General features: G+C 39.0%; 1 protein-coding gene across 1 annotated transcript in view; it reads left to right on the top strand.

Annotated features, from left to right (window-relative positions):
• Window positions 1–14,679, top strand: part of MORC1 (MORC family CW-type zinc finger 1) — a 164,215-nt gene that overhangs the window by 57,920 nt on the left and 91,616 nt on the right. The window contains exons 10-14 of the mRNA XM_046658774.1: window positions 1,214–1,293; window positions 1,956–2,029; window positions 4,199–4,269; window positions 6,463–6,606; window positions 8,859–9,013. Coding sequence (XP_046514730.1) covers window positions 1,214–1,293; window positions 1,956–2,029; window positions 4,199–4,269; window positions 6,463–6,606; window positions 8,859–9,013 — 524 coding nt within the window. The remainder of the gene's footprint in view (window positions 1–1,213; window positions 1,294–1,955; window positions 2,030–4,198; window positions 4,270–6,462; window positions 6,607–8,858; window positions 9,014–14,679) is intronic.

Below are 14,679 nucleotides of genomic sequence, written 5' to 3'. Positions count from 1 at the left end.
AGCAAACCTTTTCTGTAAAGGGCCTAATAGTAAATATCTGGGCACATCCAGTCTCTTTCACATATTCTTAGTTTTCCTTTATTATTATTATTTTAATGTATAATCTTATATTTACTATTTGTATTATTATTATTATTATTTTTACTATCTTTTAAAACTGAAAAACCAAAAACAAGCCGCTGGCCCAATTTGGCCCGTGGGATCCTTGGCATAGACTCCGTGGGGCATGTAGATTTAGACTCTCCCCTCTACCTGAGCAAATGCCGCTTTTTGAGTCTTAAGGCATTTTGGCTTCAGGAGATGTTCTACAGGTCTCCACCTACCTCTCACTGAAAATTCGATGCCTTCCCAAACATTGAGGATATCAGACGCGGTGAGCTCCTGAGTCTATCTATGGGTGTATGAGGCAAATGCTGTAGAATGAGGTGTCTGGAGCTTTGAGCATTTTCAAACGAAATAATGTTCTCGAATTTTTCTCTCCATGATGATTTAAACCAACAAGTAAAATCCTGGGTTCCAGGAGTCCTCTCTAACAGATACACACTGTTTCAGCTGCATTTAGAGAACTTCTGTTCCACAGAGCTTTTCTCATCCATATTTTGCTTTATAAACTTTGAAATTTACTGAGTTACACACACACACATATATCTTTTTTCTATTTCCTTGATTATTCTAGAGCGTCTTTGCTCTCACTAAAACAGAGGACCTTGAAAACAGGCTTCTTCATCAGTAAAGTAGAAAATGTGCTTTGGGAGTTTAAAATGCTGTGTTAACGTGTAGTTTCTGAGCGTTTCAGTCAGGGATAATTGGGGACTGGAAGAAGCGGTTTATCTGTTGTCAGTGATGATCTGGGTGAGAGGGCTGTGTGTATTAACCAGAAACTTTGGTAATGGAGCAGTTGCATAGAAAATTTTCTTTTTCAGAAATTAGCTATTTTATATGTGTAAGTGAACATTTGTGTGGGCAGAGATTTTCTTCTCTCTCTCCTGAAGTTTCCTGACAAAAGCAAAATTGCTAAGTATTAAAAGGCAAGGAATTTCTTCTTAGGTGTAAAGTTTGCTGATTTACCAGGTGGATACAACTTACTTGATGAATCTTTCTTAATAATTACATGTCTCTGGAGTATATAGTCTTTCTAAAGAATATTCTCATATTATGTACTTTAAAATGGTAATCTGACTTGATTATGTTCTTTTATTTCTTTTCTTCCCAGAAAGTATCTGTATGTCACATCTTCTTTCAAAGGAGCATTTAAAAATGAAGTTAAAAAGGCAGAAGAAGCAGTAAAGATTGGTGTGTAATGACCTGTGGCCTACATCGTTATTGTTCATTCATTCAGTAGACATTATATACACTGCTATAGGCATTGTAGGAATGACCACAATTAATCAAATGCAATTCCTGCCTCTAAGGAATTTCACAACACATATTTTCCATCTCTGGTTTTGTTTAATTAAGGTGTTATTTATTATTATAAGTATGACCCAAGTTCCAAGTACACACTTGGAATTAGATGGATATATATTAGAAACTCTGGTTGTCATGATGCTGTTAGATCACTTTAGAGACTAGCATGGCATTCACTTTAAGAAGGAATGTTCTCCATATTCACTCCTCCCACAGCAGGAACAAAGCCGTCCTTTCCCAGTGATCCAGGAGTGAGGAGTAGCTCTACATCCATAGTTCATGGATTCTAGAGAGTTTTCAGTCAGCCGAACATTCCATTATGACTTGTGAACTTGTCTGTGTATATTTATAAATTGCCATGCCTAAGAGGAAGCCCAGTGTGGCTACACAGACTTGGAATGCAAGAACTTTGGAAGAAATATAGCATTTTCTGAGATTATTGTCTGTAAGCCGTTCTCACTGGTCCTGGCTGTAGAGATATAGAATGCTCTCTTAAAATTGCTTGAAAGAATCTCACTGTGTTATAATTATCTTGCTCCTGCTTCTAGCTGAGCTCATACTGAAAGAAGCACAAATTGAAGCAAAGCAGCCTGACAGAACTCCTTTGTCTTCTCCCGCCAAGGTATGGCGCACAGAGTAGTCTTCTTAAATGGTAAACAGTGTCATTTCCTCTCCCCTATACACAGTTGTCTCATATCATTTACTTCCTAAACTTTTAGACACAGACAAGCTCAGAAGATTAAGTTGATTTTGGCACAGGTAAACACAATAGATGAGTGCAGAGGAAGGAGAAGGAAATTCAGCAAGTAGGGGAAGGCTGAGGCGGAGAGCAGAGATGAATAGAACGTGGAGTGAATTTGGAACATTGGGGAAGAGCATCACAACTCATTTCTTTAAAATGGAAAGAAAAATAATATGAGAAAAGGAGGAAATAATGAAAATCTAGCAGGAAAAACTAGCCCGTCAAGCCTCCTTGAAAATATCCTTTCAAATGATAGCTCCCCGTGGACTCAAATAAATGGGGAGAGCAAGGAGAAGACTAATAAGCAATCCTTCTTTCTAGTGCTAAGAATTATGTACTATAATTATGAATATTAATAACAATGCTTCCAGCTTACAAAGCTCTTTTTTTATGAGTTGCTCCACACAATTCGTAAACATTCTCTGTAATCCTTGCAGTATGCCCATGAGTAAGATAGGTTATAAAGAACTATTATTATTAATTATAATGCATGGCAACCACGGGAAAAAAATGTTGCTGTGGGACATGTATGGTAAGTTTGCTAACTTTTACCACAAGTATGGTACAAAGCTTTCTGCCACAGTGAATCGTTAAGCAACACGTTTATTTGTTTGCATACAAAGGGATAAGTAAGTATATGGAGAAATAAATGCTTCACTTCACTTTTCCTGTATCCTCTTCTACAGACTCAGTAAATGAATCTTTTTGGTGATTAGCCCTTAAACTTTCGAGGACCGGGGCCATGTCTGATAAAGAGCTCTCATATCTGACGTCATGAATAGGGGATGAAATCCAAGAGTAGTGCGTGGTAATGTCCCAAAGCTATCTCTAGCTTTCCCCAAAGTCTCTTACTTTTCTCTTTCTGCTTATTTTTTAAGTTAAATGTAGACCTATCTTATGTTATCGATTTTTAAAGAAAAGTTTAAGCTTTTTAAATTTTGCCTCTAAGAAATCAACTTCCTTGGTTTTCTGTATTTGATAGGAAGAGAAGCAGACTCTTTCTAATGGGTCAGGACCTTGCTTTCTTCTTTCTTTGGCCAGTTTTACCTCTCTCCGCCTCTTTGCTCTGTGCTCTGAGCACCTTGACAAGGAGGGCGGGGAAGTCTTTGACGGGCCTGCTTTGTTGCTCTGATGCACACTGGTTTCTTTAACTCAGAGAAAAGAGCAAAGCAGAATGACCTCAGCTTTTGACCTCTTAAATTCCTCTAGGCAATCGAGTGGTTGAATGTGAAGTGAAATACTTACCAACCATTTACCATTTTCTTTTACTTTAAAATCAGTGAAAATAATGTTTAGTCCCAGTGGTATACCCATCAAATGAGATGCCCAGCCTTCACATCAGGTGGATGGAGCACATTAAAAGTCTCTTCTTATTTGTGAAATAATAATAATGCATTATTATTTTTCTGCCTGGTTAGAGGGAATATACTACAGATAGAATAGTGAATGAGTACATCAAATTGAAAAAGATAAGGAAGACAGGTGGGCAGTGGCATTGAGGCCCTCTGAAAGGGAGAAAGCCTAGGGACAAGATATCTATAAAGGGAAAGTTTGGGGAGTATTAGTTAGGAGTATCTGGAACTTGATATAAACAAGACATTTTTTTTAGCTACTGACAAAATTTTTTAATTACAGATTTTTTTCCTGAAAGAAGTCTTAGTGATTGATCACATGATTCAGCATTTTCTGTTGTCACGGACAAAAGCCAGCATCTAGGTACACTGAACGACTTTCCCAAACTTTCACATAGTTTGTGCGAAAGCTATCGTGACGTTACAGGGAGCAGTGGCTCCTTCTCTAAAAGGCAGAGGACGTTGGAATATGTGCAAAAACAGAACCAGGGGTTGGGATTTGATTTGTCTGCTTAGCTACTGGAACTTAATCGTTTATCAGGTATTTATTGAGTATCTATCTGGTGGAATTGCCTCAGGCAACGTGAACCCTCACTGCTACCCTTGTGAAACATTTGGACAATGGATGATAAATACCAGCTCAGCTTTTGTTAAGTTAACGGCATTATGTTCTCTCCTATCAAATGTACTTCTCCAGGGAACAGATGTGTTACAGAAAGCTTTGGAAGATGTAGAGGCAAAGCATAAGGTTCTTAAAGAGAAACAGAGGTAAGATTTTCTGTGTGCCAGAATGCTCTGCGCTATGTTAAACAAGTTTTGATTTCTGAGTAGGCAGATTTGGTGGTTATTGTGACAGTTTCTCTTTCTCAGCCTGTGACGTCTTATGATATTAAGCATAATATGGTCAAAATCCCCCAATGGACATAATCAATGTAAAGTATTTATAGATATATATTTGCATGTACACATACGTTCAACTAATGTTAAAACTTCTGAACACAGAGTAACAAATTACTTCAGTGTCTGATTGGATGAAGAAGTGAACTGCCCAGGGATTCAGCTGACAATTTCACTTTCCTTGTTTCCTTTGCCATTTAAACTCTGGAGTGTTGGTCCCAGTTTCTTCCCTCTTCTAGTACTGCTTAAAATTTGAGATAGAAAATGTTTCAAGTAAATGTATCACTTATACATGGTTAGAATAAAAATAGCAAGCCTATATTGCAAAACTGTTATTTACGTTTGTAAGGGTAACTTGCTCTACAGCTCAGATGTTAAACAAGTTAAACTGAAAATAACTGCTGTTGTCCAAGTGAGGTCAGACTTTGAGAACTGTGACAACTTTGAGAAACAAGTTTCCTGGGAAGTATTACTAGTCTTCAGCGTTATTTTTTGTGAACCATGAAGTGCTATATAACCATAACTTTCCTCAAAACTTAAATTTGAAATGTTAATTATTCACTTATAAAAATGTTAAGTAAATGTCATAGAAATCTTCACTGAAAAGCAAAAGCTTCTTCAGAAAGAAAAAGCTGGTAGTCACAATGATATGCATGAAAGGTGACCAACCTGTATGTTATTAATAATAATACCAGTTGGTGTGAACTTGTTTTTCTAGCAAAATGCTTTTTTTTTTTTTTTTTTTTTGTAATCTGAAGACAGTCAGTATGCCACTTAATATCGCAGGGTGATTATGTTGTATCCTGTTAACACCCTCTTTTGGAGTCCCTTTAATAGTCAGTCTTCTTTTTTGTTGAAAAGTGGGGATCTAATTATTGAGTAGACGTTTTTAATGTTTGATTCATATATATTTAACCCTACATGTACATTCGTTTAAAAATAAGTGTTAACCAACGTCAATACCTTCCTTAGAAAGTCTGATGTACTCTGTGTATCCCATCCACGTTGAAGGACTGAGAGAACTTTCTCATTGTCCTTTAATGATGGGTATATTTAATCAGTGCAGTAAGAGCATTATGTCAGTTGTAATAGCACATGGTCATGAATTTGAAAAGAGAAAGCTGTTTCTGTGGAATGGGGGAACTACAAGATGGTGGAGTGGAAGAATCACGTTTGATACCATTCTTGGTTGGGAAAGGAAAATAACATTTGCTAAGCACCTAATCTGGTCCCAGTTTACATTTAACATTATCTCTGTTAGTCCTCATAGCATCCCAAGTGGCTAGGGGGGTATAATTCCAGATGAGAGAGAAAGTTGAATTGACTCATCCGTAGTCACATGGTTATTTCAAAGATGGGCTCATAGTTGAAGCCAGGTCCATCTTTCTGGTTCTTACATCCAGGTGCTTTTCATAGCTCCAAGCAGCCTCCTGTTACTGTGTTTTTTTCTGTCATATTCTGCTATTTTTACACTTTTAATAGCAAAGTCACATAAAACATAGTGTAATAGCACAGAGTCAGAAAAACAGGAGCTCATTATCTGTTTTCCTTGTAAACTTGCTGTATTGACTTTGATTTATGTATGATTTTGGAAAAAGAGAGCTAAAAGAGAAAAAGGGAGCTAAAGAATATTTTTTGGTACATTCTGATCTATGTAAGACATTAGGAGGCTTGAGAACATGCTGAAAGATAGAAATCACATCCAGTGTCAGAAATACCTAAATTTTAAAATAGTCAAATCATCATTTTTCAAAAACCCTGCAGTATACATATTGGACCAGTTAACATTTTGTAACTCTTTTGGTCTTTTCTAGTTCTTTTACACTTGTTTTATATCAAGCAATGCTTGTATTTGACTGGTAGAGTTATTGGCCATTGCGTTCATGCAAAAATACTTTGCTATATGGAAATACTAGACGTACCCACTAGGTTTTGCAAAATACCTGGATATTTTATGTATAGTTCTTTTGATGTTTACCTTCTGAGTTTAACTATTATCAGTTTGTAAACTGTATATTTTTATTTCATAAAAACTTTCTTTAACTTTTCTAAATATAATGCTAGAGAATTAAAAAAAGCGAGGACACTCTCCCTGTTCTTTGGAGTGAACATAGAAAACCGAAGCCAAGCTGGGGTCTTCATCTACAGTAATAACCGCCTGATCAAAATGCATGAGAAAGTGGGCCCACAGCTGAAACTGAAGTCCTTGTAAGTATGCTCCTGTTTTCAGAAGCACAGACAGGACGCAGGGGTCGCAGTAAGATTCTGTCTCTGGAGCTCGATGAGTGATTAATCCTGATGGGAGCAGGTGTCATATCCTCCGTTCACCCTTCCCATCAATGTGCAGGCGTTCATCTGCCTAATTGATCATATCGGTGGAGCTGCATGCCTGTGCTAAGGAAAAGGCACACTTCGTGAAATTTGCTCAATGCATTTCCTGAGAATGATGTTTCACCATTCTCTGTGCCATCTGCTTGGGTTGTTTTTATATTTTACCAATTTAAAAATAATACAAGCATAATAAAGAAATTTTAGAAAAGAAAAATCTGTAGTCTTGTCAAGCAACCCTGTTAACATTTTGTGCAGCCCCTGCACGTGTGAGTTCTTGCCAGTTACCTGCATAAGTGTTTGTTATTAACACTCTCCAGCCTATTTGGATTCCAGACTAGTACATTCTGGTGCTTTCCCAATGGTCTGAAACTCTACAAGCTGCCTTCATGAATTGTGTTGAGTCCTGATGAGAGACCCCAGAAAAGCAGGGTCGGAAGGGATAATAACCATGCCCAGTAGGGTGGTTCAGGGGAACGTTGTTCATCTTGCTTCCTCACTCCCAAGGAATTAGCAATTCATTCGCTTGTTCATTCAAGAAGCACTTACATTGCAGTATCGTGCACCGGGCACTGTGCTAAGCTCTGCAGACAAGATAGTGAAGACCTACTGCCCTTTGCTGAGGAATGTATAGTCCAGTCAAAGGGACGAGTATATAAATACGCATACTTTATAATGTGTGGAAACAGCAAAAATGATCTTTTAAACATAAATCAGTTTACTCTCTTGCTTAAAACCCCAGTGCATGTAGAATAGCACCTGATCACTGGTTACCATGGTCTTCCAGTGATCTGGCCTCTGCCAGGCTCTGTGAGTGCCCAGCCTATACCCACCCTCTCACTGGGTTCCCCTCACAACAGCGGGCTTCCTGTTTCTGCCTCAGGGCCTGGACACTTGCCATTCCCTCTGCCTTGAAGCTTCTGTCCTCAGATCTTCTTACTGCTGGTCTAGCATGTCACTCAGGCACCAGTGCTAAAGTCCCCTCCACAGGAAGGTCTTCCTGGATTAATTAAAATTAGCCCTTGCCATCACCCCCCTCCACCTTAGCACTTTACGTATTATAGCACCTGCTTTATTTTCCTCATACCACTTATCACCAGCTGAAATGATCTTGTTACACTTAATGCCTGTCACCCTTCAATAGAAGAGGAATCTCATAAACAAGGACCTTGTCTTTCCTGTTCATTACTGTATTCCTAGTTCTTGGAATAGGGCCAGATCCTGAGCATGAAGGAATGAATGAATGAATATACATTAGAGGCAAGCATCATGCACAAAAAGAGCATTTAGGAGGGGCAGTAAACCAAACTGGGGGAAGTTAAGTCAGGCTTCCTGGAAGAAATGATGTCCAAACTTAGACTTACCGAATGAATGGTGAGGGGAGGTCAGGGTAAAAGGGGAAAGTGGCGAGAAACATGAGGGGCAGCAGCTCCACCCTGGGAAGGCTTGATTCGTGTGCCATGCTGGGGGCAGTGGGGAGCATCGGAAGAGCTAGACTCCAGATGCTCTTTCCTGTTTCCAGAAACAGGGCGTGTCACTAAGCAGAATGTCCCAGTTACATACGTCATGAGCTGCTAAAAATGTGAAAAGAAAATCGAGTTTATCCATCAGGCTAACAGGCAGATAATCAAGATTATCCCACTTTCTGGGATAGTCCATCCCTTACGTTCCCTTAGTAGAAGTCACTGAGCACCCCGTGGACCTCTGCAAAGAGGAGGAGAGATCCAACCAGAGAGGTGAGATGAGGACGAAGAAAGGGACTCACTCTCTGGCCAGTATCCAGAGGAACATGTCAGTTTATTGCAGCAAGGCACCGTTGGTGATGTTTAAGGCTAAAAGGCCTTCTCTTCCCACCCAGCCTGACTCCCCGTGTATAAGTTTGGAAAAGGAGTCAAATTAATTCAGTAGTGATATATTAAGAGATTTTGTATTATGGGACCAAATGCACCTGGGATTACCATAGATTTATGTAACAAAACAATTAAAAGTTAACTTGTTAACGTTTACACCGTCCAGCCCAAGTGAATGAATTTATTTTTTTAAAAATTGATTTCAGAAGATCAGGGTATATTTGCTTTTTCTTTTTTCTTAGCTAAATTTCACAAAATTTATGTGTGTATTTACACCCCCAGACTTGGTGCAGGTGTGGTTGGAATTGTTAATATACCCTTGGAAATCATGGAACCATCTCATAATAAGCAGGAATTTCTCAACGTTCAGGAGTATAATCATCTGCTAAAAGTCATGGGACAGTACTTGGTCCAGTACTGTAAGGACACCGGGATCAGTGAGTATTCAATAGTCATAGTAAGAGATACTTAACGGGGGATCAATTTGTGTGATTTGCTGGAATGATTGCATTGATTCAGGTAACCAGTAACCCAGAGCCCTGAAACAGCTCCTGCGTTAAGAAAGAAAGGAAAATGAGAAGGGGGCCAGTCACAGAATCTTTCCCAGAATAGTATGTGAAAAATAAAGCAGCAGATTAAAAATTGTAAGGGGAGGGCAATCGGAGAGCAGGATGAAGCGGCAGCTGATCCTGGAAGAAGGAGGCAGAAGTTTGCTTGAAATAAGCCAGGAAACCTCCAAGGACACTCGAAGATGCTACTGTGTGGAAGCGCATAGTCCCCCCTAGACCTGAGTAGCTCCCACGGCATTGTTATATCATGCCGTAGAATAATCATTGTTGATGTGTAAACCTTGTTTTGTATATCTAACAAGTCTTGAATATGTTAGTTCCAGAAAGATTTTGATTGAAAATAACTGAAAATAATGTGTTTGGAAACTTAAAGAGATAAACTTAGGTTATCTGTAAAATTTTACTTATTCAGATTACCTTACTCTCCAGAGATCCCTGAATGATGAGGTGTTACGCTGTGCATTCATTACCTAGACTTCCTTTGACTTAAGCAGGCGTAGGCCCTCATTTATGGAAGGAAATAGGCTGCTGTGTGTTTGTTCAATGATTTGCATGAAGTATGTATAATTCATGCATATCAAAAATTATGTCTCTACCCTTGAGACAACTTAAAATCTTATTATTGCTCCACTTGAAGTTATAATTTTAGAATATTTTCTTTTCTTTTGTATCTACTCTGCATGGTCCTAAAATTGTCTCATACCAGTCAAAGTGACTCAGGAAAAACAAAAATAAAAGTGGGAATGAAGTGAGGGCACAGATTTCCCGCCAAAGCTGGATTTTCATGTCGTGGTCTAAAACCTACTCAGAGGGTGGTCTGTGGACCAGCAGCATCAGCACCACCTGAGAGCTTGTTAGAAATGCACAATCTCAGGCCTCATTTTATACTGGATTAAAATCTGCACGTCAGCAAGATCTCCAGGTGATGTGTGTGCACATTAAAGTTTGAGAAGTACCACTCTGAAGAGTGCATCCTTGTAATTTTTGCTTAGCATAAACATAGGTTTTTTACGCATAATTTTTTCTCAGAGACATGTTTGAAGGTATCTTAAACATAGGAATGACTACATTGTTTGGCAGGGTTTGCCTAAAGGTGTAGAAACATAAGAATACACAGAGTGAGAGAGAAATCAACATCTACTCCCTGGTCTTTAAACGTTAGCATGACGTGGTACAAAAGGAAAACGTTCAGCATGTGAAAGTTGCGTAACTTCCCCCATTCTCCTCAGATTTTCTCTGAAATCTCTACCTTGTGTTGTTCATCTTTAGAATAAGGGCTTAAGTCCTCAGAAAGAGGCATTGGATTTAAAGGTGTTAGGAATTATCTCATCCAGCCCACACTTACTCAGGAGAATCATACTCAGTCCAGTTTGTCGGGGGAGCTCTCCTGCCCCTTTGCCTGGCGTGTGGGTGCCCTTCCCACCATTGTACTTTCAACTCCAGGGTGTCACCTGCCAGCCTTCCCCCAGTCTATGTAACTCCGTGTCGTATCTACCTAATTTTTTCAAAACTTTCTCAATGGATGTAATAAAATTCCAAACAAATAAGTTATATTTGTATTTTAATTATTACTGGTTAATAACATATTGTTTTCCTAATTCCATAATTGTCTATGAATTGATTTAGGTCTAGAAGATACTCTCACAAGGGGTGTTCCTCTTGAAGGAAGGCAGAGAGTGAAGGAAGGAGAGTGAGCATGTGTATTGCTTCACACATCTCACAACTTCATCCCTAGACTTCATTATCAAACTGAATCAAGTGATCGAGGTCAGAATTGGGAGTCTCAGGAACTGTGCTGAGGAGATTGACTGGCAAGGTCTTTGCTTCTTCACTTGCACAGGAATAACCAAAGTTATGTAACGCTTGGCTAATACTCTGAAAGCCAGTATCACGGGGCACACAAATTTTAATGAAAAGTACTTGGGCAGATATTTTTGCCTTATAAATAAAAGATGCAATCTTTGTACTTGCTGTAAATCTGATCTGTTTCTATGGAAAATTGGGCCCTTATAAAAAATGAATCAGCAGAAAGGGAAATGGAGAGATAATGACTTTGTGTCATTTGTCAAATCTGCATTTACTTTTGGCACAGTTGGTGCTAAGAATCTCAGAAACATTTTTCTTGTCTCTGAGTCTGACCTCACCTCACTGTCTGCTACTGTGTTTTCTGAAGCTTTGTGCATCCTTACAGTAAAGCGGAAATATTAATCGTCAGCTTTTTGGAGTAGGGCGAGAAGGAGAAGGGAAAGAGAGAGAGAAACATCAACTGAGATTTGGGTTTGAACAGAAGTGATGATTGTAGAAATTTATTACTAAACTTCCAGAATGGATCAGAATATGGCTGGTGTGCTGAAATGAAATCTATAATGTAATGAGCATAACCTTTCCCAGCAGAACTCAAATCACAGGGCCTCAGGCTAGCAAGGGTGCTGAAAATAATTTAATCCAGTCACCCCTCTGGTGCTTTAATCCCCTCTACCGCACCCACCCCCGCCCCAGGCAAGTGGACTGCCATGTTAACCCCAAGTGAGGGCCTCCCAGGGAGGAAAAGTTGCTACTTCTTGAGGCAGCCTGTGAATCTCTGTACAACTCTATTAGAAAATATATTTTCATATTAATCAAATCTATTTCTCACATGTTCTTTCACTCATTCACCTGTGCTAGGCAGGCAGTGTTTTAGGACTAACAAATCAGATGTGATCCATCTTCTGTGGGAATTTACAGTCTAGCAGGGCTAACAAGTTTAACAATTAGAAGTAGGATTGGTGCCCAACGGAGAAGAATGAGGCTGCAGCAGCCAGTGATCAGGAGCTCAGAGTCTGGCTGCCGGAGATGGCCTCTCTGAAGAAGTGATATTTCCTGAAGGATGAGGAGGTGTTAGCCAGGCCAGTGTAATGCTTCCCCCTTGGGCTATGAAGGATTGGCCTAAGGCCTTTCCAAATGACAGCCCTGCTGATATTTGAAGACACGCTTTCTCTCTCCCTCCAGTCTCATTTTTCCCTAACATCCAAGTTCTTTTGCGCTTCTTCATTTGACATGTCATTAAATATATTCACCATTTTAACCTTATACTGTATAAAGTGTATCACCTAGAAACAAAAATGCCAGATCAAACTCAAATAGCCTTGAATCAAATGAGATAATCATCTCTTTAAGTTATTGTAATTCTGAGACAGCCTAATATATTGACTCTCAGTAAGCACATGATTGACCCTCAGGGTTTTTATTATCAATTAAAATTCTTAACAAAATTTTTAATCTGTATTCTTATTAAGGCTTACCTCTCGTATTTTTCCAGTAAATGTTTTTGGACCCTAGTATAGAATCATACTTACATTCCTATTAAATTTTATCACCTTATTAGGCCCGTTCTTTCAGGTCGTCAGAACCTTTTGGGGAACCTAATGTTGACTTCCAATTAATGCACTGTTTTTCCAGAGATGTTATGTTTGGCCAATATTTTCTCTAAGATTTTGTGTAAATCCTGTTGACCAGGCCAGGGAAATCAAGCACATGGCCCTCCACTGATGACCTCCAGTGAGGTAGGTCGACACTGGGTGAGGACAGTTAATCACAAATCTTCCTAATTACGCCATCACTTAACTCCTGTCTACTTCTCAGTTTGTATATAATTTTGAAAGTGAGGGATAATATTTGTTAGATTAGTAATTCCTTTAAAAATATAGACACTGCTTTATGTTTTAGGCAGCTTGGGATGCTGTCACAAAATACCATGAACTTGGCAGTTTGTGAACGACATAAATGTATTTCTTACAGTTCTGGAGGCTGGAAGTCCAAGGTTAGGGTGCCACTGTGGTCAGGTTCTGGTGAGCCCCCTCTTCTGGTTTGCAGACCTACAGATGGTGACATCCTCTTGTTTCTTCATATGGTGTGAAGAGAGTGAGCTAGCTTTCTGTCTCTTCTTACCAGGGCACTAATCCCATTCATGAGGGCTCCACTTTCATGGCCTAATTACCTCCCGAAGGCACCACCTCCTAACAACATCACACCGGGAATTAGGTTTCAACATAAGAATTTGGGGAGGACACAGATGTTCAGTTCATAACACTCTAGTAGCTGGATATAGCTAGCTGCTCACAACAAAATACTATTTTCCTTTTGATGCACTTTAGTGTCTAAGATCTCAGGAAGGCACTACAAGAAAAATGAAATACTTCATTTCTCTTAGGGATACACACTGAGTGAGGAGGCCTATGTAAATATTAAAAGGTAAGACTCTGAGACAAGTTTATGTGAAGATGTCGGCCAAGAAGCAATTCATGTCTTTTTTTATTTAGTTTTTGACGTTACGGATTTTATGTATTTTATTGTGAAAATATTGTATTTTCAACATTATATCTCATGTTTTATTTTTAAATTTTTTATTATGGTGTTATGGGCTAAATTATATCTCCCCATAAGTCATGTGTTCTAGTCCTAACCCCCAGGACCTCAGAATGTGATGGTATTTGGAGACAGGGCCTTTAAAGAATTGAGGCCATTAGGGTGAGCTTAATCCAGTCTTACTCATGTGCTTATACGATGAAATTTGGGCACACAAAGAGACACCAGGGGTGGGTGTGCACAGAGAAAAGAACATGTGAGGACACAGCAAGAAGGTGACCATCTGCAAGGCAAGGAGAGAGGCCTCACAAGAAACCGAACCTGCCAACACCTTGATCTTGGACTTCCAGACTTCAGAACCGTGAGAAAATACATATCTGTTGCTTAAGCCCCCCAGAGTGTGATATTTTGTTATGCAGCCCTGGCAAACATATATAGATGGGAAATTGTAAATCAGGCACAATTAAAGAGAACATTGTAATGAAACCTATGAAGCCATCACCCAACCTCAACAATTATCAAGTCCTGGACAGACTGGTTTCATTTATACTCCTGCCTACTCCCCCGCAACTGCATTATGAAGGAAAGTCCAGACACCATATAATTATATTCATACATGTTTTAGCATGTATTTCTAAGAGAAAGAACTCTGTTTAAAAACATAACCACAGTACAAATATCACACCAAAGATAATCAATACTTCTTTAATACCATAAAAGATCTAGTCTATTGTTTAAATTTCTGATTATTTCTGTCTCACAGTATAACCCTAGCCCCTCCTTCCATCTGCATATTTCTCTTTTTCCTTGCAGTTTATTTGTACGAAAAACTGGGTTGCTTGCCTTGTAGTTTTCACACAATCTAATTTTGCTCGCTGGGCTGCTGGGTGTAGTTTAACAGCTTCTTCCATTCTGTTAGTTTTTCTGTACAATATTGGAATCTAGCAGTTTCGCCGAATTCAGATGTGGTTTTTTTTGTGAGGATGCTTCACAGGTGGTGTATAGGCATAGACTATTCGATTGTCTCTCTTCTAATGATATTAACAGTTAATGGTCAATGCTCAGATCTCTTAGGAGTTCCAAAATCTTATGTTGTGATTCTCATATATTTTCATCATTTATCAGCTCTAATACTTCTATAAGGAAAAACTTCGTTTCGTCTCTCATTTGGTTCCCCATGGTAGTTGGTA

The sequence above is a fragment of the Equus quagga genome, chromosome 4, assembly GCF_021613505.1.
Source record: "Equus quagga isolate Etosha38 chromosome 4, UCLA_HA_Equagga_1.0, whole genome shotgun sequence".
NCBI lineage: Eukaryota > Metazoa > Chordata > Mammalia > Perissodactyla > Equidae > Equus > Equus quagga.
Note: the sequence above shows the minus strand (reverse complement) of the source record. Positions and strands in the feature narration are given on the sequence as shown.